The sequence below is a fragment of the Agelaius phoeniceus genome, chromosome 1 (assembly GCF_051311805.1).
Source record: "Agelaius phoeniceus isolate bAgePho1 chromosome 1, bAgePho1.hap1, whole genome shotgun sequence".
NCBI classification, from domain to species: domain Eukaryota; kingdom Metazoa; phylum Chordata; class Aves; order Passeriformes; family Icteridae; genus Agelaius; species Agelaius phoeniceus.
Window position 1 is genome coordinate 155,689,695 of NC_135265.1, and position 20,013 is coordinate 155,709,707.

The window sequence follows — 20,013 nt, forward strand, 5'->3', positions numbered from 1 at the left end:
GTTTATATTTAATTGGAGATCCCTGTGCTGTTAATTGACTTCTTTCTTCCCCTATGGCTCCATGGGCACAAGCAATGCTCAAAGCAGATGGCAAGTGAGTTCCTACGTTTGCATGGGACTGTGGGAGTGGGACTGGGGATCTGGGCTGTGAGCAATAAGAGAGAGAATGAAAATCAAAATCCCTCAGTAGTTCTAGATGGAGCTTAAAGATGAATGGGCAAAAGCAAGAAAAGGAGGTAGAATTAAGGGTAACCAGGATGAACATGGATGGAATCCATGGAGAAACAGATAAAGGGGACTCCAGTGAGGGTCTTTTGCGAGTTCTGGACCACAGAAGGAGCAGTGCCTGCAAAAAGCAGAAGTTTCAGGAAAGGTGATCTGGCATATTGGGACACTCAATGAAAACCACACCCAGACACCCCTTTGGATGACCCTCCAGTACCATAAAAGGACTTCCAGAAATGGGCAGAACCATGCAAATTATTTCCAGAGAAACTGATGAATCTGCATTAGTTAAGAAGCCCCTTCTAATGAATATTTATAATTGTGGTGGATAAATGCCCTATGGCAAAGTCCCCCCTGATGTGCAGGACCAGGAGAGATCTGCTGTGATTCCGAGCTGATAAAGAATTCCATCTTTCTGATACCTGCAATTCCATCAGGGAGTTCACTCCGGCCGATTTCGGTATCAGGGGCTGGGGGACACTGGGGACACTTGAGGGAGGGACACGGGACTGGGATTGTGGAGTGGGGCCATGGGGGGCTCCAGGGGGATGATGTGCGGGGCAGGGGATGAACCCTGGACTTGGGTTGGAATCGTGGATTGACATGAAATGGGTATCGAGACTGGGAGCAGGTTTTGGGTCTGGGAGAGGCATTTGGGGTACACTGGGGGGGGTGAGGGCGTGGCTTTTGGAATCTGGGTGAAGTCCCAGAAGGGCTCTGGGCCACACGTGGTCTAAAGAGATGTGGGAGCAGGAGTCAGGTCCTGGGGAGCCGTCGGGGGGACAATGGAAGGTTAAACACAAGACCAGGTTTGGGATGAGGGGCTGGTGGGGCACCGCGGGGACACTGGGATGTAAGGGATTGTTCCCAGGGTTTGGGCAGGAGCGGCACTACTGGGGGAACTGAGGCAGGATTGGGAGAGGGGTTGTGGGGCTGGTGGGCGCAGGACGACACTGGAGGGCACACAGAAGGGGGTCCATGGGCCACTACTGCAGGGACAGAGAGCGACCACAGAATTTGATATAATTTCCTGCGGGTCTAGGAGGACACTAAGGGTGGAAGACATGAGACCAGGGGAGTGGGATTGTTGTCCTGGGGGTCTGATGGGAGTCCAGGAATGACCCCAGGATTTGGAATCAGCATGTTCAAGCTGAAACTGCCCCCCTGCCCCATGGCTGCCCTCAGTTCCCCTCCTCAGCCCCTCACAGAGGAACCCATCCCATGTACCCCCGTGTGCCCCAATTGTCCTCTCAGTGTGTCCCTCTTTGTCCCCCAGTGTCCCACACTGCTCGTGGTGGCCTCTCTCCAGCATGGCCCTCCTGGCTCACACCCTGGCACTGCTGGCAATGACCATGGCCACCGTGGCCATCAAGGTGGTGCCCCTGGACATGGTCTGGGATTCCTTCGATGACCAGTACCAGGGCTGCGGCCCTGCCATGAATGCAAAGTTGCCGTCCCTCTACAACTCCGAGTACCAGAAAAATCCTAACTTTGCCTGGGGCTGGTACCATGCAGATGCTGAGTGGCGCAAGCGGGGCTCTCCCGTGTCCCCCCTGGCGTCCCATTGGCAGGCCATCGCTCTCATGGCCTACACCTCGCAGCACGTGTACAGGGACTTCAACGCAGCCGTGCGCACGGCCGGGCGCTCCCACCTGGAATACCGGAACAACTTCCACTTCAAAGCGCTGCATTTCCTGCTGACTGATGCCCTGGTGACACTGAGGCAGGCTCAGAACTGGCAGTGTCGCCGCGTGTTCCGGGGTGTGCATGATGTTCGTTTCAAGGCACGGCGTGGCTGGACAGTCCGGTTTGGTCAGTTCACATCGACCTCAGCACGTAAAGAGATTGCTCTGCGATTTGGGACAGACACAATTTTCGAGGTGCACACATGCCATGGCGCGGACATCCGTCAGTTCTCCATGTATCCAGGGGAGGAGGAGGTGCTGATCCCGCCCTTCGAGACCTTCGAGGTCACCAAAGTCACCCGGGATGGGAAGAGGACATGGATCTGGCTCCGATCCACTGGGACCTTCAGCAAATACAACTGCGAGTGGCACTGAGGTGAGAGCACAGGGACAGCCTGGGGTGATGGGGACATACACTGTGGCCCTGGGGTCACCCATGATGAGGCACAGGGGACAATGATACTCACTGGGGGTGGGGGATGGGCACACCCACTCTGTGTGTGGGGAGAAGGACAACCAGTGCTGGTGACATCAAATTTAGGGGCACCCATTGTGGGCATGAGGACAGGAACATCTATGACAGGGTGCAGGGATGGGGATTCCCACTTCTGGGAGGGGACAGGGACAGGAACGCCCCTGCCAAGGGAGGGCAGAGACTGGGCCCTGCCTGTACTGACCCTGTCTCTCCCTGCCAAAACAGTGCTGTTGGGATGGGCCCCGTGTGCTGGATGTGGGTGGGTCACAACCCCCCATGGCACTCCCTGAACCTCTGTCACACCCTGTCAACCCCCATGGCACCCCCGACTCCCTCTGACCCCTGTCATCCCTAAGCCCACCATGACCCCGCTGACCTACCTAGCCCCTCTACCCCCCATGCCCCCCCACCTATGACATCCTGTCACCTGTCACCTCATGGCCACCATCACTCCTGCCACCCCTAATGCCCCATTTTGGCTGTTCCCTCACCTCCTCACATGCCCTCTAATTATGCCCATTTTCTTCCTCCAGGTGGGAGCATCCCCAGGGCCCCCTTCCAGAGGACTCCCTTGGCCACCACAACCTTGGCATGGGCCAATGGGATCCTCTGAGCCATGAGGCCACCAAGGTCACCGAGGTCACCGAGGTCACTGTGGGGACCCTGGCCACCATGATCATGAAAACACCCTGTAACAAGGCTGCCACAGCCTCTGCGACTGCTGTACACACCAAGGTCATTGTGCAAAGCAATTCTAATCAATAATTCAATCATAACAATTCCATTAAATAAATCAGACAAGGCCAACAAAAAGTGACAATTCCTAAGCAGGGCTCCATGACGCTCCCCAATCCAACATTGGTGGTCACATCTCGTTCTCTCAGTTTTGAGGAGAATCCTTGGGGATCATCCCCTTCCCGAGAGAGCAATCTCACTCACATTTCATTCCAAGCAAGAATATGGGCAAGGAATCTCTGTCTGAGAGGGGATTGGACATTTCCAGAGTCAGCTGATGGATGGCCAGGCCCAGCTCTGGTGGTCTACCCTCAGTTGTCAATTCCAGGTTGGTGATTTAGGCTGGTTTTAGCCCAACTCAGCACCAAAAGCAGCACCAGACCCCTCTCAATGCTGTCCAATGGCCACAAATGGGCCATTGTCTCTTGGGCACATTTCAGGCAGAATATCCTGCCACATCCGGCAGTTCAGGGGGACCTTAAAGGCTGGAGATTGGGAGGTTCGAGGGGGCAAGGGCAGGTCGTGTCCCTGGGGAGGGACAGTCCTCAGTGTCAGTCCAGGCCCAGAAGGTCCTGCTGGAGCAGATCTGGGGAAGGACATGGTGGGTGCCTGTGGGTGACCAGTGAAGCTGGCCATGTGGCCTGGGGCCAGGAGGGATCCAGGGGGCATCAGGAGGGGTGGGGCCAGGAGGTCAGGGAGTATTTGGGACCCTCTGCCCTTCCTGGTGAGGCATATCAGGAGTGCTGTGTCCAGCTCTCTCCAGTGCTGTCTTGAGTTCTGGCCAGTGCCATGTCCCTTTCTGCACTACTCTGGATCCTATAATGTGCTCAGGGATGACGCTGCCTGAGCTGGGAGGTTGGGCCAGGTGCCCACTCTGTGTTCTTCCAGCCTGACCCATGCTGGGATTTGGGGATTCTGGCAGTTGTGGTTCAGGAATTGTCCACAGGAGGGCAGCAGCGAGTGTGGGAATTCAGTTGCACTGTGCAGTTCCGGGTGCCAACAGCAGGCGGCAGCACGAGCTGCTGGCGCTGCCGAGAGCCCGCCCCGCCCCATCCCGGCCCCGGGGGCTCTGCAATGGTTTGGGCTGGAGCGACCTTAAAGCCCGTCCGGTGCCAGCCCTGCCATGGGCAGGGACATCGTCCCCTGGGCCAGGCTGCTCCAGGCCCTGCCCAGCTTGGCCTTGAACCCTTCCAGGAGTGGGGCAGCCACAGTTTATTTATAGATTGGTAATACGATAATTGTTTCTGAGAAGTAAAGGGTGAGTATTGTGTGTATGTTAAGAGAAGTTTTGTTGATTTATAGTAATGTGCCTGTAGTTTGGTTTTCGGACACCCTTTGCTCTCTCCACTGTCCCCTTTCCCCCCCTCTATGTTGTTCCCACCGGACGGCCCTGGTTGTCAGCATTGTCAGGGACATGTGGAGGCTGGACATGAACCTGTGCCCCTGGCATTGGGCATTTGGGAATGGGGAAAATCTGTTGCTGGGGAGGTCTGGCATGCCTCACGTCACGTCACGTCACGTCACCTCACCTCACCTCACCTCACCTCACCTCACCTCACCTCACATCACCTCCAGTAAGGTACAAGAAGGTCTCCACCAACACACGACTAAGAAGGTTTGAATGGCAGAATTTGGGAGAGCCACGTTTGGCTGTGACAACCCTGGGGGTATAAAAGATGAAGCCACCATTTTGTGGACGAGCCAATGGCAGTCGACCACACTCCCAGTGCTGCCTATTTTCCTTATTCTGTCCCTTTATTGTGTTGTGGTTTAATAAACCTTTAAAATTTTAAAGTGAGCAGTTATTTCTCACACTCACCATGGTGTCCATGATCACCATGACCACCATGACCCCCAGAAAAATGTGGCCACCAAGGCCACCACTGCCAATCTCCCTGGAGGAAAAAAAGGAAAAAAAAGGGAGAAGAGTAGAGGAAGAGAAGAGGAAAACCAGAATTCTTCCCCATCCTCATTCACCCCCAACATCTCCCTGACTGTCCTTAACTTCTCTGGAAATTCATTCATTTGCATTCTTGCCCAAATTCTGAGTTTTCCCACATATTCAGGATTTAATCACAAGCAAACTCTATTTTGGCACCACAATTAATTCATCTCTGGAAGGAATAAGAGGAAAGTGTCTTTAGAAACAGACTGTGTAAATCTGGTGGTTGATAGGGCCAGGGACTTGTAGATAAGGAAGTTACCAGAGAAACTATCAGTTTCAGAAAATGTTGCTCATTGGCACAGACTGCTGCTCAGCCAAGGTCTTGCTGAAGTCCTGAACTTCAGGAGGAACAAAGACTTAACAGGCTTATGAATATTAATTTCCCCACTCAGGGTGAAGTTAAAGCTCATTTTAATGGTCATGAGTTACAGAATGGCAGGGTGCATATCAAGGGGGATGTGCAGTGGCTGGATTGGGAAGTCTGCACCTTCCAAGTACCTCACCAATGGGGAAAGGGGGAGGAAGATATGGTCAGTAAATTGGGATAAAAAGGAGGCTGCATTGTCCAGCAACTTGAGACACCCCATGGGGAAATTCCACATGGCCTCCTCCTTTAATCATGAATAAAGTTACAGGGCTCTTCTGTCTCCCTTGCGCAAGTACACCTCTGCAAGGTGAATTTTTCTGCTCAAATGTTTGATAGGAAAAATGTTCTGCTTGAATCCTAAGTGGTGTGCTTAGCTGCAGCCAGAGTCTCATCCACAAAATGGCGGCTCTGACCTTTATACCCCTGGTGTTGCATCAGCCAAATACATAACCATAAGCAGTCATACATGTTCAAACATTTTCCTTCTATATCCATGGCCCCATTCAAAGTCTGCCAGATGACTCTTCCTTGATGTCCATTGTTGGACACGTTCCTGGAGTCTGATTGGAGGTGAGGTGAGGCATGCCCCGCCTCCCCAGCAACAGGAGGTTTCCCCATTCCAAACTGCCCCATGCAAGGGGCAGAGGTGTACGCCCTCCTGCCACATGTCCCTGACAACCCTGACAAACATTTAGTTGGGCCATTTGGTGGCAGCAATCCAAAGGAGGGAAAGGGGACCGTGGGGACAACAGAGGTTGTGTGAAAAACAAACCACAATAATATAACCATAAACCAACAAAACTTCTCTTAACATACACACAATATTCATCCCATAATTTTGAGACCCAGTCACCATGTTACCCATCTTTACCAAAACTGTGACTGCCCTACTCATGGAAGGGTTCAAGGCCAGACTGGGCAGGGCCCTGGAGCAGCCTGGCCCAGGGGAAGATGTCCCTGCCCATGGCAGGGCTGGCACCGGACGGGCTTTAAGGTCGCTCCATCCCAAACCATTGCAGAGCCCCCGGGGCCGGGATGGGGCGGGGCGGGCGCTCGGCAGCGCCAGCAGCTCGTGCTGCCGCCTGCTGTTGGCACCCGGAACTGCAGCTGGGAGCGGCGCATGCGCAGTGACGCTGATTTTTCCAAGCTCACTGCTGCCCTCCTGTGGACAATTCCTGAACCACAACTGCCAGAATCCCCAAATCCCAGCATGGGTCAGGCTGGAAGGACCCAGAGTGGGCACCTGGCCCAACCTCCCAGCTCAGGCAATGTCATCCCTGAGACCAGGACTGGGTCCAGCACAGCCAAGAACAGGAGATAGCACAGGGCAGAACTGGACATGGCACCCCGATGTGCCTTCCTGGGCAGGGCAGAGGGGCATGGTCACTCCCTGACTTCCTGGCCCTGCTCTTCCTGATACCCCCTGAATCCGTTCTGGCCCTAGGCAGCACAGTCAGCTTCACTGGTCACCCACCAGCACCCCCAGGTCCTTCTCCACATCTGCTCCAGCAGGTCCCCCCCAGCCATAGATGGCACTGGGGACTGTCCCTCCCCAGGGACAGGATCTGCCCTTGCCCTCTTGAACCTCCCAATTTCCACCCTTTAAGGTTCTTCGAAGTGCAGGATATGACAGGATGCTCTGCCTGGAATGTGCCCCAGGGACAATGCCCCATTTGTGGCCTTCAGGGCAACATTGAGAGGGGTCTGGTGCAGATTTTGGTGCTGAATTGGGCAAAAACCAGCCTGTCACATGCCGTCCTCACAGACAGGTTTTGTTAGGGCTTGTGGGGTGATCTCAGAGTGCAAAAAACCGACAAGGTACAAGGGGGGTTTTCAGTGATAATCAAAACAAACACACCTTTATTGAAATAACCAGAGCAAAATGCATAGGGGAGGAATTCACAAAAAAGGAGAATAATTAAGAGGGAGGAAGACCAAAAGGACTGTGTATAGCTACCAAACGTAGAATGGTGAAATCCTTCGAAGTCCAGCCGCTGGAGTTCACCAGGTCATGTCCAGGGAGATCTCGGAGGTTGCAGTTCATCCAAACTCTTATACTCTACTTTGATGGGGGAATGGGATGAATCTTGAAACCGAACCAAAGGTAGTCTATTGTATTTTCGGGGGAAGGAATGGTATTTAGAGAAGGGTACACATAGTCCATGTTCTCAGCAGTGGGCGAGAGCCATTGGCTTCTTGGTCCACTGCTCCCACATGCAACATCCATCTTGCTTTGGTCAGCTTGCCTCCCCCCACACCTCCCTCGGGTTGGGGGTTTCAGTCCCTGTCCTTAGGAAGAGTTGAGGGAGGGGCCTTTCCACAGAGGGATTTCATGTCTTGGTTTTTTGATGGAGAGGCTTCTTACATCTCAATCTGTCTGTCACGGCGGTTGCAAATGGGTGAGAGGGGTTTTCTGTGGGGGACCACCCAAGACTCAGGAAAGGTTCAGCCAGGCTGAGAGGTGGGACAACTTCCAAGGCTAGTGTTGCAAAAAGGGCAAGGTGGCCCCTTCTTCTTTTCATTGGGTTCCGTGTAGCATACAGCAAACACACCTGTGAACAATAGCTTAGCAAGTCAGGAACTTATGCTCAGGTCTCAGAGTTCTTGGCAAGGGACTTTCTCCAAAAGGGTCAGAAGTTTCAGGCGAGGGTCTTTTCTTCAGTGGTCCCCAATGATGATTGTGAGGCAGATGAGAGGAACTTTGGACAGAGTCTCACAATGCTTTATTTTAGGAAATGAGGCACTCTGCAGGAAAGGCGTTAAAGGAGCTGTAGCAGATACATCAGGTGAGCCAGCAGCAAATTTTGGTAAAATTTTGATACGCCAGGCAAGCAAGGATCAAATTTCAGATAAACATTTGATATGCCAGGCAAGCAAGGATCAAGTTTTTGATACATGTTTTATACCCCAGGTGAGCAAGCAGCAATTTATTGCTACATCAGGCGAGGCAGCCAAGGAGCATCAGCAGGTGGCCGTGGCATTGCCACTCCCAAACCCCTCTGTAGGGAAGTGCCCAAGCAGCCCCAGGCGCTGCCCAATCTCTGCTGTCCGTGCTGTCCTGCACTGTTCTGGCTGCTCCAGCCCCTTTGTGCTGGTCCTGATGCCCTGGCATTGCTCCCTCGCTGGGCAGTTCTAGGAGTGGCTTCCCCTGGTTGGACGCCTTGTTACAGTGACTGTGGTGGCCACAGTGGCTGTGGTGGCCACAGTGACCTTGGTCACCTTGGTAACCATGGTGGCCATGGTGGCCTCAGTAGTTACGGTGACCACAGTAGTCACAGTGGGCACAGTGACATCATGGGTCACTGTGGGCACAATGGCCATGCTGACCATGGTGGTTCCAATGCCCAGAGTGGCCAGACTGGTCATAGAGGTGGCCAAAGTGGCCACAGTGGCTGTAGTAGAAATAACAGCCACAGTGGTCACCGTGGACAAAGGGACCATAGTGGTCATAATGGCCTCAGTAGCCTTGGTGGCGTCATTTCCCTGGGGGTCTTGGTGGCCTTCATCCTGGTGGCCTTCCATGGTGGCCTCCAAGACCACTGTGACCTTGGTGGCCTCGTGGCTTAGAAGGTTCCAATGGCCAGTGCCATGGCCACGGTAGCCAGGAGAACACCCCAAGGTGGGGGGAGTTCCTGGGGAGGCTCCCACCTGTGGGGACAAAGAGAAGGGTCAGGGGATCCTGGGTGAGAGGGTCAGGGGGGCATCAGGAGGGCCATGGGGGGAGGGACAGAGGTGGTGGGGGGCCCTGAGGGTGTGGTGTCAGAGGGGGCCATAACAAAGTCCATTTCCCCTGTACCCAGCCATGTACCATGTACCTTGTCCCCCCCAACCCCAGCACTGGATGTCCCTGTCCCCCTCACCTGGCACTGGGTGTCCCCATCCCCTGTGCCCAGCAGTGGCTGTCCCTGTCCTTGTCCCCAGCTCTGGGTGTCCTGCCTCCCACCCACAGTGGGTGTCCCTGTCCCCTCTGGGCCATGGGTGTCCCCAGCACCAAGTGTTCTTGTCCCCAGCCCTCACCGAGTGTCCGCACTCTCCCGGTTGTTCCCAAGATGTCACCTCGCAGCCACTCGCAGTTGTAGTTGCTGGAGTTCCCAGTGGAGCGAAGCCCAATGTTCAACGTGCTTCCCTCTCTGTTGACATCAGTGACCTCAAAGGTCTTGAAGGATGGTATCAGCACCTCCTTCTCACGGTGCCTGAAGAAGAATTTCTGGATGACAGAAATTTGGGGATTGACAAATCTGTGTCAGAAACAGACTTGCATTAAAGCTGCACGAGAGGTTCCACAACAAAGCATGCTGGTGTTAATTGGTGAGAAAGGAATTTCACTGCCAGAGGTGAGGCCTGGATAGAGTTGGGCAGATTGAAAATTGGCTGCTTATCTAAAAGCCCACAATAAAGAGGGTGAGTGGGTGGGTGGGTGAGAGGTAACTCCCAATAACCAGGTCAGGCCCACCCCAGCGGATGCTGCAATTTGTAAAGGAGAAAAGCACCAGCAAAGCCCTGGGGAATTCATGAGATGGGCACTGGTCTGTGGCCTCAGATCCTCAGTGTCCGTAGGACAAAATTGTTAGATCTGTTACAGAGTAATGCTCAATGTGCTTTCAAAAGAAGCCTTTGAATTCAAAACCATCACCTCCAGGCATCACTGGAAGAGGAAACACTCCCAATGATAACTGGCAAATGGATTTTCTGTGCTAGCATGGCAACATGGGCTCAGGTATCTCCTGGTGTTGGTGGATCCCTTTTTTGTGGGTCCAGAACTTCTCCTGCCATACCAACAAGGCCAAAAGAGTCACCCAGGCACTCCCCCAAGAGATCATCCCCAGGCTCAAGGTGCCTGCAGGGATGGCATCTGATAGGGGACCCCAACTGGTATCTGAGGTGTGGCAGCAACTCAGTGAGCAGTGGGGAGTGGGACTGGGGGAGACTGGGGGACATGGGACTGTGGGATTTGAGTCCTGGAGGGTGAGCAATAAGAGAGAGAATAGAAAGTTTCAGATCCCTTAATGGTGCTGGATAGGGCTTAAAGAAGAAACAGCAAAAAACAATAAAAGGATGTAAAAGTGTGGACACAGCAGGGCAAATGTTGCTGGAAGCTGTGGAGAAAGAGATAAAGGGAACTCAAGTGAGGGTTGTTTGGCAAATTCTGTAACACACACCAAGCAGTGCCTGCCTAAAGGGAAAGTTCAAGCTGAGGTCATCTGGCACACTGGGGCACTCACTGAAAACCACACTGAGAAAACTCATTAGGAGTCCCCAGTACCATAAAAGGATTTTCAGACAGAGGTAGAGCCATGCAAATTATTTCTCGGAAAAGGGAAGTTTCTGTACGAGGTGAGGGACACATTTTAATGAATATTTATAAGTGTGGTGGATAAAGACCCTGTGGCAAAGTCCCCCGTGATCTGCAGGACCAGGAGAGATCCACTGTGAGCCTGAGCTGATAAAGAATTCCGGCTTTCTGATACCTCCAGTTCCATCAGGGAGTTCACTCCGGCTGATTTTGGTATCGGGACTGGGGGGACTCCAGGGGGACTCTTGGGGGGACACGGGACTGAGGGATTGGGATTGCGGTGCTGGGCGGACCCTGGGGGAGTCACAGGTCTGAGATTGGGGTCATGAGGGGCTCTGGGGGAAAATGAGGGGGGACACGGGATGGTGAGAGTGGATTGGGGTGATGGGGGGGCTGGGAGACACTGGGGGCAGAGGGTGATGCCTGGATTTGGGTTGAGGTCCTGGGATGACACCAATGGAACTGGGGAATGGGAGTAGGAGTGGGGTCTGGGGACCAACTGAGAGGGACACTGAGGGGCTCAGAGAGTGACCCCAGGATTTGGGTCGGGATCCTGCTGGGGCTGAGGGGACGTGTATTCATGGGAGTAGGATTGGGCTTCTGGGGGGCCAGGAAGACACAGTACTGTGGGATTGGGGTTCCTGGGGCTGGGGGACATTGGGGAGGGATAAGTAAGCCCAGGATTTGGGATCAGGGAGCCCAGACATGCCCAGGGCTCTGCTGGCCAGGAGTGCCTCCCTTCCCCCTGGGCTGACCCCACTCCCCTGCCCAGTCCCTCACTGATGAACCCTCCCTGTGTCTCCCCTGTGTCCCCTTTGTGTCCTCCAGTGTCCACACCGGTCCCTGTGGCCTCTCCCCTCCATGGCCCTCCTGGCTCAGACCCTGGCACTGCTGGCAATGGCCATGGCCACCACGGCTGTCAATGTGATCCCCCTGGACATGGCCCCAGACTCCTTTGATGACCAGTACCGGGGCTGTGGCCCTGCCATGACCGCGGCATTGCCAGCCCTCAACCACTCTGAGTTTGAGCAGAACAAGAAATTTGCCGAGGTCTGGGTAAAGGCTGCAGCCGAGTGGCAGAGGCAGGGACCCCCTGAGTCCCCTCTGTCCCCAGACCATAACATCGCAACCATGGCCTTTGCAATGGATGGCCTCCACAGCGTGTTCAATGATGCCGTGCGCGTGGCCGGGCGCTCCCACCAGGAATACCGGGACAACTTCCACTTCAAAACACTGCATTTCCTGCTGACCCAGGCCCTGGCAAGAACAAGGGACAGTCTGCAAGGGCAGTGTTATGATGTGTCACAGAAAGTGTGTGGGATCAGATTTGAGGCACAGCATGGTGATGAAGTCCGGTTTGGTCACTTCATGCCAATATGGATGAACGATGAGACTACACAGTGCTCTGGGCAGGAGACAGAGTTCCAGGTGCACACGTGCAAGGGCGCGAGTGTCGGCGTGAAAATTGAAGATTCTCCAGTTCAGTTCATTCTGATCCCACCCTTTGAGACCTTCGAGGTCATCAAAGTCACCCAAATAGGGGACAAGGCAAAAATCCAGCTCCGTTCCACCGGGACCTCCAGCAAATACAACTGCGAGTGGCTGCAAGGTGACGGCACAGGGGGCAGCCTGGGGTGATGGGGACACTCACTGTGGCCATTGGGACACCCGTGATAAGGCACAGGGCACCATGACACTCACTGGGGATGGTGCAGGGACTCCCACTGTGTGGGGGAAGACAAGGACAGCCCATGCTGGGGACCCCAAATCTGGGGACACCCATTGTGGGGACACGAATTCCCATGACAGGGCACAGGGATGGGGACCCCCACTTCTGGGAGGGAACATGGACAGGGACACCCCTGCCATGGGACAACAGGGGCAGGGAAAGAGATGGGGACCCTCTGTGCCTACCCTGTCCCGCTCCTCCAAAGGCCGTGCTGTGGGGATGGGCCCTGTGTGCTGGATGTGGGTGGGTCACGGACACTCCCTGGCCCTCCCTGAACCCCCGCCCCCTGACTCCTCCTGACCCCTGTCACGCCTAAGCCCACCAAGACCCCCCTGACCTCCCTGGCCTCTGTTCCCCCCCATGCCCCCCCTGACACCCTGTCATCTGTCACCTCATGGCCCCCATCTCTCCTGGATCCCCAAAGCCTTGCTTATTGCCATCCCTGACCCCTTCACTCCCCTCATGATCCCCCTGATGCTCATCTTTGTCCCTCAGGTGGGAGTGTCCCCAGTGTCCCCTTCCACGTTGGAGGACTCCTCCTGGCCACCACAGCCCTGGCAGTGGCCACTGGAATCCTCTGAGCCATGAGGCCACCGAGGTCACTGTGGTCACTGTGGCAACCATGGCCACCATGGCAACCAAGGTCACTGTTGTCAATGTGGCCACCACGATCACCAAGACCATCAGGACCCCCAGAGAAACAAGACCACCAGGGCTACCAAGGCTACCAGTGCCACTAGGGATACCTTGGCAGCTATTGCCACCATGAGGTCACTGGGGCCGCCGCTGTCACTGTTGCCACTGCAGCCACCACAGCCACTCTGGCCACCATGGTCACAATCACCACTAAGGCCACTGTGGCCACCTTGATCACCAAGACTCCTTGAGCCATGAGGATACCACACTGTGGCTATTGTGGCCACCAAGGCCATTGTGCAAACAATTCTATTAAATGATTCAGTCAAAACAATGCCATTAAATAAATCTGTCACAGCCAGCCAAAAGTGACAATTTCTTAAGCATGTCTCAATGTCAATCTCCACACCAACACTCGTGGGAACGTCTCTTTCTCTCTGCCTCGAGGAGGACCCTTGGAAAGCATCCCCTTCCTGAAGGAGGAACCTCATTCACAAATCATTTTAATCAGGAACAGGGGAGAGGAATCTCTATGTGAGAGGGGACTGGACGTTCCCAGGGTCAGATGATGGATGGCCAGGCCCAGTTCTGGTGCTTCAGCCTCAGTTGTCAATTTGGCGTTTGGGATTTAGCCTGATGTTTAATTTCTGGAGGGGCCCCTTTTGGAGCTTTTCTCCAAATTTTGCCCTAAACCAGGACATACATAGTCTCATTTGCCCCCCTCTGTATTGCTGCCACCAGATGGCCCTGGTTGTCAGGGCTGTCAGGGACATGTGGAGGGAGGGCGTGTACCTGTGCCCTTTGCATGGGGCAGCTGGGAATGGGAGAAGCTGGGGTAGCGTGGCATGACAACACCTCACCTCCAATCAGACTGCAGGAAGGTCTCCACCAATGGGCCGCAAGGAAGAGTCAACTGGCAGGCTTTGGGTGGGGCCAGGGATATATAAGGAAAGTGTTTGAATATGTATGACTGCTTATGAATATATATTTGGTTGATGCAACAGCAGGGGTATAAAAGACAGAGCCACCATTTTGTGTCAGTTGGCCACAGTCCCAGCTCTGTCCCTTTTTCCTTATTCAGTCCCTTTATTGTGTTATGGTTTAATAAACCTTTAAAAATTTAACATGAGCAGATGTTTCTCATAGTCACCATGGTCTCCGTTATAACCAAGGCCACCATGACCCCCAGAAAAATTTGGTTACCAAGCCCACCAAGGACACCACTGCCATTTTCTCTGGAGGGAAAGGCAAAAAAGGGAAAAGAGAAGAGGAAGAGAAGAGAGAAAAAAACCCACCAAACTTACCCTCCCTTTCCCCCAATGTCCCCTTGATTGCCCTTTAATTCTTTGGAAATTCAGGTTTTTAGCATTTTTGCCCAAATCCTGTAAATTCCCACATATTCAGGACTTAAGACCAACCAAACTCTATTTCCACACCACAATTAATTCAACTCTGAAAGGAAAAGTGTCTTTACAAACAGTTTGTGTGTATCTGGTGGTCAGTAGGGTCAGGGACTTGTAGATAAGGAAGTCACCAGAAAAATTGTCCATTTCAGAAAATGCTTTCCTTTGAGACAGACTTCTGTTCAGCCAAGATCCTGTGAAATTCCTAAACTTCAAGAAGAAGAATAAAGACTTAACAGGTGTATGAATATTAATTTCCCTAACCAGGGTGGAGTTAAAGCTCATTTTAATGGTCATGTGTCTGACTTATAGAAGGGCAGGGTGTGTAGCAAGAGGGATGTGCAGTGGCTGGATTGGGAAGTCTGCACTTTTTCCAAGTACCTCAGCCAATGGGGAAAGGGAGTAGGAGATATGGCTGGGAAATTGGGGTAAAAAGGAGGCTGCATCATCCAGAAATTTGAGAGACCTCATGAGGAAATTCCCCATGGCCTCTTATCCCTGTTTTCATGAATAAAATTACAGGGCTCTTCTTTCTCCTTTCTGCAAGGAAACCTCTGGCAAGGTGAATTTTTCTGATCAAATGGCCAATACCAAAATGTTGTTCCACCTGAATCCTAAGGGGTGTGATTAGCTGCAGCCAGAGTCTCATCCACAAAATGGCGGCTCTGCCATTTATACCCCTCGTGTTGCACCAGCCAAATACATATCCATAAGCAGTCATACATATACAAAAATTTTCCTTCTATATCCCAGGCCCCTCCCAAAGTCTTCCAGCAGACTCTTCCTTGCTGTCCATTGGTGGAGACTTTCCTGCAGTCTGACTGGGGGTGAGGCATTGTCATGCCACGCCTCCCCAGCACAGTTTCTCCCATTCCCAGCTGCCCCATGCAAAGGGCACAAATACAAGCCCATGTCCCTGACAGCCCTGACAACCAGGGGCATCTGGTGGCAAGGATACAGAGGGGGGGAAAGGAGACTATGAGTGTCCTGGTTTAGGGCAAATTTGGGAGAAAACCTCCAAAATGGGTCCCTTCAGAAATTAAACCTACATGACTCCTCCCCCCAGCTGGTTCAGGAAAGAACTTCCTTGGAGAGAAGTGGAAAGAACCTGTTTATTTAACAGAGCAAGCACTCCCCAGCGCACAAAATGAAGAGTACCAGATGACAACACTCATTCACTGCTCTGAAGAGATGACAAATTCAGAAAGTCTCTCCTGTGGGTGGTCACTCTGTTATCAGTCCCTCCGGCACTGGGAAAAGTTGCGGAATAGGCCCCGTCAGGCTACAAAGTGCGAGTTCTCAGTGATTCCCTAGGTCCCCGTCTGGAGCAGGTTTGAACAGTTCCAAGAAAAGGGAAAGAAAAAAAGTCCAGGGAAAACTCAGACTGCCTCAGCTAGCTAAACTAACTAAATAACCAACCAAAAAAGCAAAAGGAGCATGGTATTCTGCCCTGTCCATGCATAGACATCAACAGTGAGCCAGCAGAATGTGGAGGAGGAGTCCAGTTCCTGATAACAAAACTCTGTGCTTCTTCTTCTCCCCGCCTTCACTCTAAGCCAGTCTTGAGAGCACAGAATATAATATCGAGCATAAACAGAACACATGAATGGGGTTACAAGCATCATAACCTCACCCTAGGACAATGGGAAAACAGAGAGTGTCTAAAAACCAAACCACAAAAACATAATCATGCATCAACAAAACTTCTCTTTACATGCAACCAATATTCATCTCTGATTTGTGAGAGCCAATCATAATGTTACCCATCTATACCAAAGCTGTGGCTGCCACACACCTGGAACGGTTCAAGGCCAGACTGGGCCAGGCCTGGAGCAGCCTGGCCCAGGGGAAGATGTCCCTGCCCATGGCAGGGCTGGCACCGGACGGGCTTTAAGGTCGCTTCATCCCAAACCATTGCAGAGCCCCCGGGGCCGGGATGGGGCGGGGCGGGCGCTCGGCAGCGCCAGCAGCTCGTGCTGCCGCCTGCTGTTGGCACCCGGAACTGCAGCTGGGGGCAGTGCATGCACAGTGCTGCTGATTTCCCCTGAACTCACTGCTGCCCTCCGGTGGACAATTCCCAAACTGCAACTGCCAGAATGCCCAAATCCCAGCATGGGTCAGGCTGGAAGGACCCAGAGTGGGCACCTGGCCCAACCTCCCGGCTCAGACAGCGTCATCCCTGAGCACAGGATTGGGTCCAGAACAGCCCATAAATGGATATGGCACTGGGCAGAACTGGACATAGCACTAGACATAGCTGGACCCAGCAGTCCTGATGTGCCTCCCTGGGCAGGGCAGAGGGGCATGATCACTTCCTGACCTCCTTGTCCCTCACCTCTTGATGCCCCCTAGATCCCTCCTGGCCCCAGGCCACATGGCCAGCTCCACTGGTCACCTACCAACACCCCCTCGTCCTTCTCTGGTACTTCTCTAGCAGGTTGCCACCATCTGGGACCGACACTGGGAACTGTTGCTCCCCAGGGGCAGGACCTGCCCTTGCCCTCTTGAACCTCCCAGTTTCCAGCCTTTAAGGTCCCCTGAAGTGCAGGATGTGGCAGGATGCTTTGCCTGGAATGTGCCCGAGGGACAATGCCCCATTTGTGGCCATTGGGGCTGCATGGAGAGGGATCTTGTGCTGATTTTGGTGCTGAATTGGGCTAAAACCAGCCCAAATCACCAACCCCGAATGGAGAACTGAGAATGAAGCACCAGAGCTGGGCCTGGCCATCCATCAGCTGACACTGGGAACGTCGAGTCCCCTCTGAGACAGAGATTCCTCTCCTCTATTCCTGCTTAAAATGAAATGTGTGTGAGGTTCCTCCCTCGGGAAGGGGATGCTCCTCAAGGATCCTCCTCAAGAAAGAGACGTTCCCAGGGGTGTTGTTCGTGGGAGTGACATTGAGCCTTGCTTAAGAAATTGTCACTTTTGGCTGGCTGTGTCAGAATTATTTAATGGAATTGTTTAAAGAAATTGTTTCATGGAATTGTTTTGATAGAATTTTTTGATAGGAATGCTTTTCTCAATGACCTTGGTGGGCACAGTGGTCACAGTGGCTGTGGTAGTCTTGTGGCTCAGGGAGTCTTGATGATCATGGTGGCCACGGATGCCACAGTGACCACAATGACCATGGTGTCCTTGGTGACCTCACGGTCCAGAGAATTCCGGTGGCCACTGCGAGGGCTGTGGTGGCCAAGAGGAGTCCTCTGCAGCAGAAGGGGGCCCTGGGGATTGTCCCACCTGGGGGACAAAAAGGGACATAATGGGAGACTAGATAGGAGTGCGGGGATTGGGAACGACCTTAATGGATGGTTAGGGGTGGCAGGAGTGATGGAGGCCATAAGGTGAAGGGTGACAGGATGTCGTGGGTGGGGGGCACAGGGGGTAGAGGGGCTAGGTAGGTCAATGAGGTCATGGTGGGCTTAGGGATGACAGGGGTCAGAGGGAGTCAGGGGTGCCATGGAGGGTGACAGGGGGTGACAGGGCCTCAGGGAGTGCCGTGGTGGGTCATTGCCCACCCATGGGGCCCGTCCCAACACATGGGGCCCATCCCAACAAAATCCTTTTGGTGGGGAGGGACAGGGTCAGTCTCTGCCCTCCCCTGGCAGGGGCATTCCTGTCCCTGTCCCCTCCCAGAAGTGGGAATCCCCATCCTGTGCCCTGACATGGATGTTCTTTCCCTCTTGCCCACAATGGGTGCCCCCAAATTTGGTATCACCAGCACTGGTTGTCCTTCTCCCCACACACAGAGTTGGTGTCCTTGTCCCCCATGCCCAGTGAGTATCATTGCCCCCTGAGCCATAGCTTTGGTGTCCCCAGGTCCACAGTGGGTGTCCCCATCACCCCAGGCATTCCTCTCTGTTGTCACCTCACAGCCACGCGCAGTTGTGTTTGCTGAAGGTCCCAGTGGAGCGGAGACTGATCTTTGTCTTCTGCCCATTCTGGGTGACTTTGGTGACCTTGAAGGTCTCAAAGGGTGGGATCAGCACCTCACGGTTGCCAGGATCATAGGAAAAAGCCTGGATGTCCACACCGTGGCACGTGTGAACCTCAAATATGGTGTCTGTTCCATATTTCTGGGCGACCTCTTTGCTCAGCGACGTCGATGTGAATTGACCAAACCGGACCCTCTGGCCATGCCGTGTCTTGAAATGAACGCCCCGCACGCCCCGGAACACATGGTGACACTTCCCCTTCTGAGCGTGCCTCAGCGTCCCCAGGGCATCGGTCAGCAGGAAATGCAGCGCTTTGAAGTGGAAGTTGTTCCGGTATTCCTGGCTGGAGTGCCCGGCTGTGCGCACGGCCGCGTTGAACTCCTTGTATAGGTACTTCATTGTGTAGGCCATGACAGCCACGGCCTGCCCTGGGGACGCCAGAGGGGACACATGGGAGCCCCGCTTGCGCCATTCAGCATCCGCATGATACCAGCCCCTGGCAAAGTGAGGATTCCTCTGGTACTCGAAGCCGTAGAGGGACGGCAGAGCCGTGATCATGGCAGGGCTGCAGCCCCGGTACTGGTCATCGAAGGAGTCCCGGGCCATGTCCAGGGGCACCACCTTGATGGCAATGGCAGTTGCCATGGTCATTGTCAGCAGTGCCAGGGTGTGAGCCAGGAGAGCCATGGCGGGCAGAAGTCACCGGGACCGGTGTGGGACACTGGGGGACAAAGAGGGACACACTGAGGGGACAATGAGGGCACACAAGGGTACACAGGAAGGGTCCCTCTGTGAGGCGCTGAGATGGGGAAGGGGGGTGTCAGCCGTGGGGATGGGGAGTAGCTCTGGTTGGAAGACCCTTGGAAACAGCCTGGAATGTTGATCTGAAAACCTGGGGTCATTCCAGGACTCTGCAGTGTCCCTCAGACCCCCAGAACAACAATCTCACACCCATGGTCTCATATCAACAACAATTAGCAGCCTCCCAGTCCCCCAGGACCATCATTCAAATTCTGGGGTCACTACCTCTCCTCCCAGCTGTGCCCTCCAGGATCATAATCCCACAATGCCCACCCTGGATCCCACTGCTGTGTCCCCTCCCGTGTCATTCCCGTGCCCACAAGCCCCACAACCCCGCTCCCAGCCCTGTGTCCCTTCCCCCCTAGTGCCACCCCAGCCCCTCTGCAGTTCCCCAGCCCAAGCCCTGGGAACAATCCCGGACCCCCCCAGTGTCCCCTCAGTGCCCCACCAGCCCCCCTCCCAATGCCAGTCTAGTGTTTCTCTTCCATTGTCCCCCCAGTGCTCACCAAAAACTCAAGCCTGCTCACAATCCTCAGCAACCTTCTTGTGACTCTGGACTGATTACAAACCTCAAATAAATCCCTAAAGACAGTCTCTGACCCCCACTGTTGTCCTCGGCCCACTCCCAAACCCCAGTTCTACTCCCAGTCCCATGACCCTTTCAGAGTAACCCCAGATCTCCAACCCAAATCTGGGGGTCATCCCCTGCCCCTGCAATGTCCTGCTGGACCCCTCCATGGCCCCACTCTGCCACTCAGTCCCGTGACCCCCTCTAAAATGACCCCA

The 20,013-nt window shown here is 54.0% G+C and overlaps 3 protein-coding genes across 3 annotated transcripts; 2 read left to right on the forward strand and 1 right to left on the reverse strand.

Moving 5' to 3' along the window:
* The first annotated feature begins 1,535 nt into the window (after positions 1–1,535).
* Positions 1,536–3,054, forward strand: LOC129124875 (NAD(P)(+)--arginine ADP-ribosyltransferase 2-like). The gene is made up of 2 exons (XM_054640074.2): positions 1,536–2,286; positions 2,919–3,054. Exon 1 carries the CDS (start codon positions 1,536–1,538, stop codon positions 2,283–2,285), a length of 750 nt encoding a protein of 249 aa, XP_054496049.2. The 3' UTR covers position 2,286; positions 2,919–3,054.
* Positions 3,055–11,586: 8,532 nt separating this feature from the next.
* On the forward strand, positions 11,587–13,035 carry LOC129124794 (erythroblast NAD(P)(+)--arginine ADP-ribosyltransferase-like). The gene is made up of 2 exons (XM_054639950.2): positions 11,587–12,334; positions 12,950–13,035. Exons 1-2 carry the CDS (start codon positions 11,587–11,589, stop codon positions 13,033–13,035), a joined length of 834 nt encoding a protein of 277 aa, XP_054495925.2.
* A 5,246-nt stretch (positions 13,036–18,281) lies between these two features.
* On the reverse strand, positions 18,282–19,113 carry LOC129130335 (NAD(P)(+)--arginine ADP-ribosyltransferase 2-like). The gene has a single exon (XM_054648732.2). The coding sequence runs from the start codon at positions 19,111–19,113 to the stop codon at positions 18,361–18,363; it is 753 nt and encodes a 250-aa protein (XP_054504707.2). The 3' UTR covers positions 18,282–18,360.
* Positions 19,114–20,013: the final 900 nt, after the last annotated feature.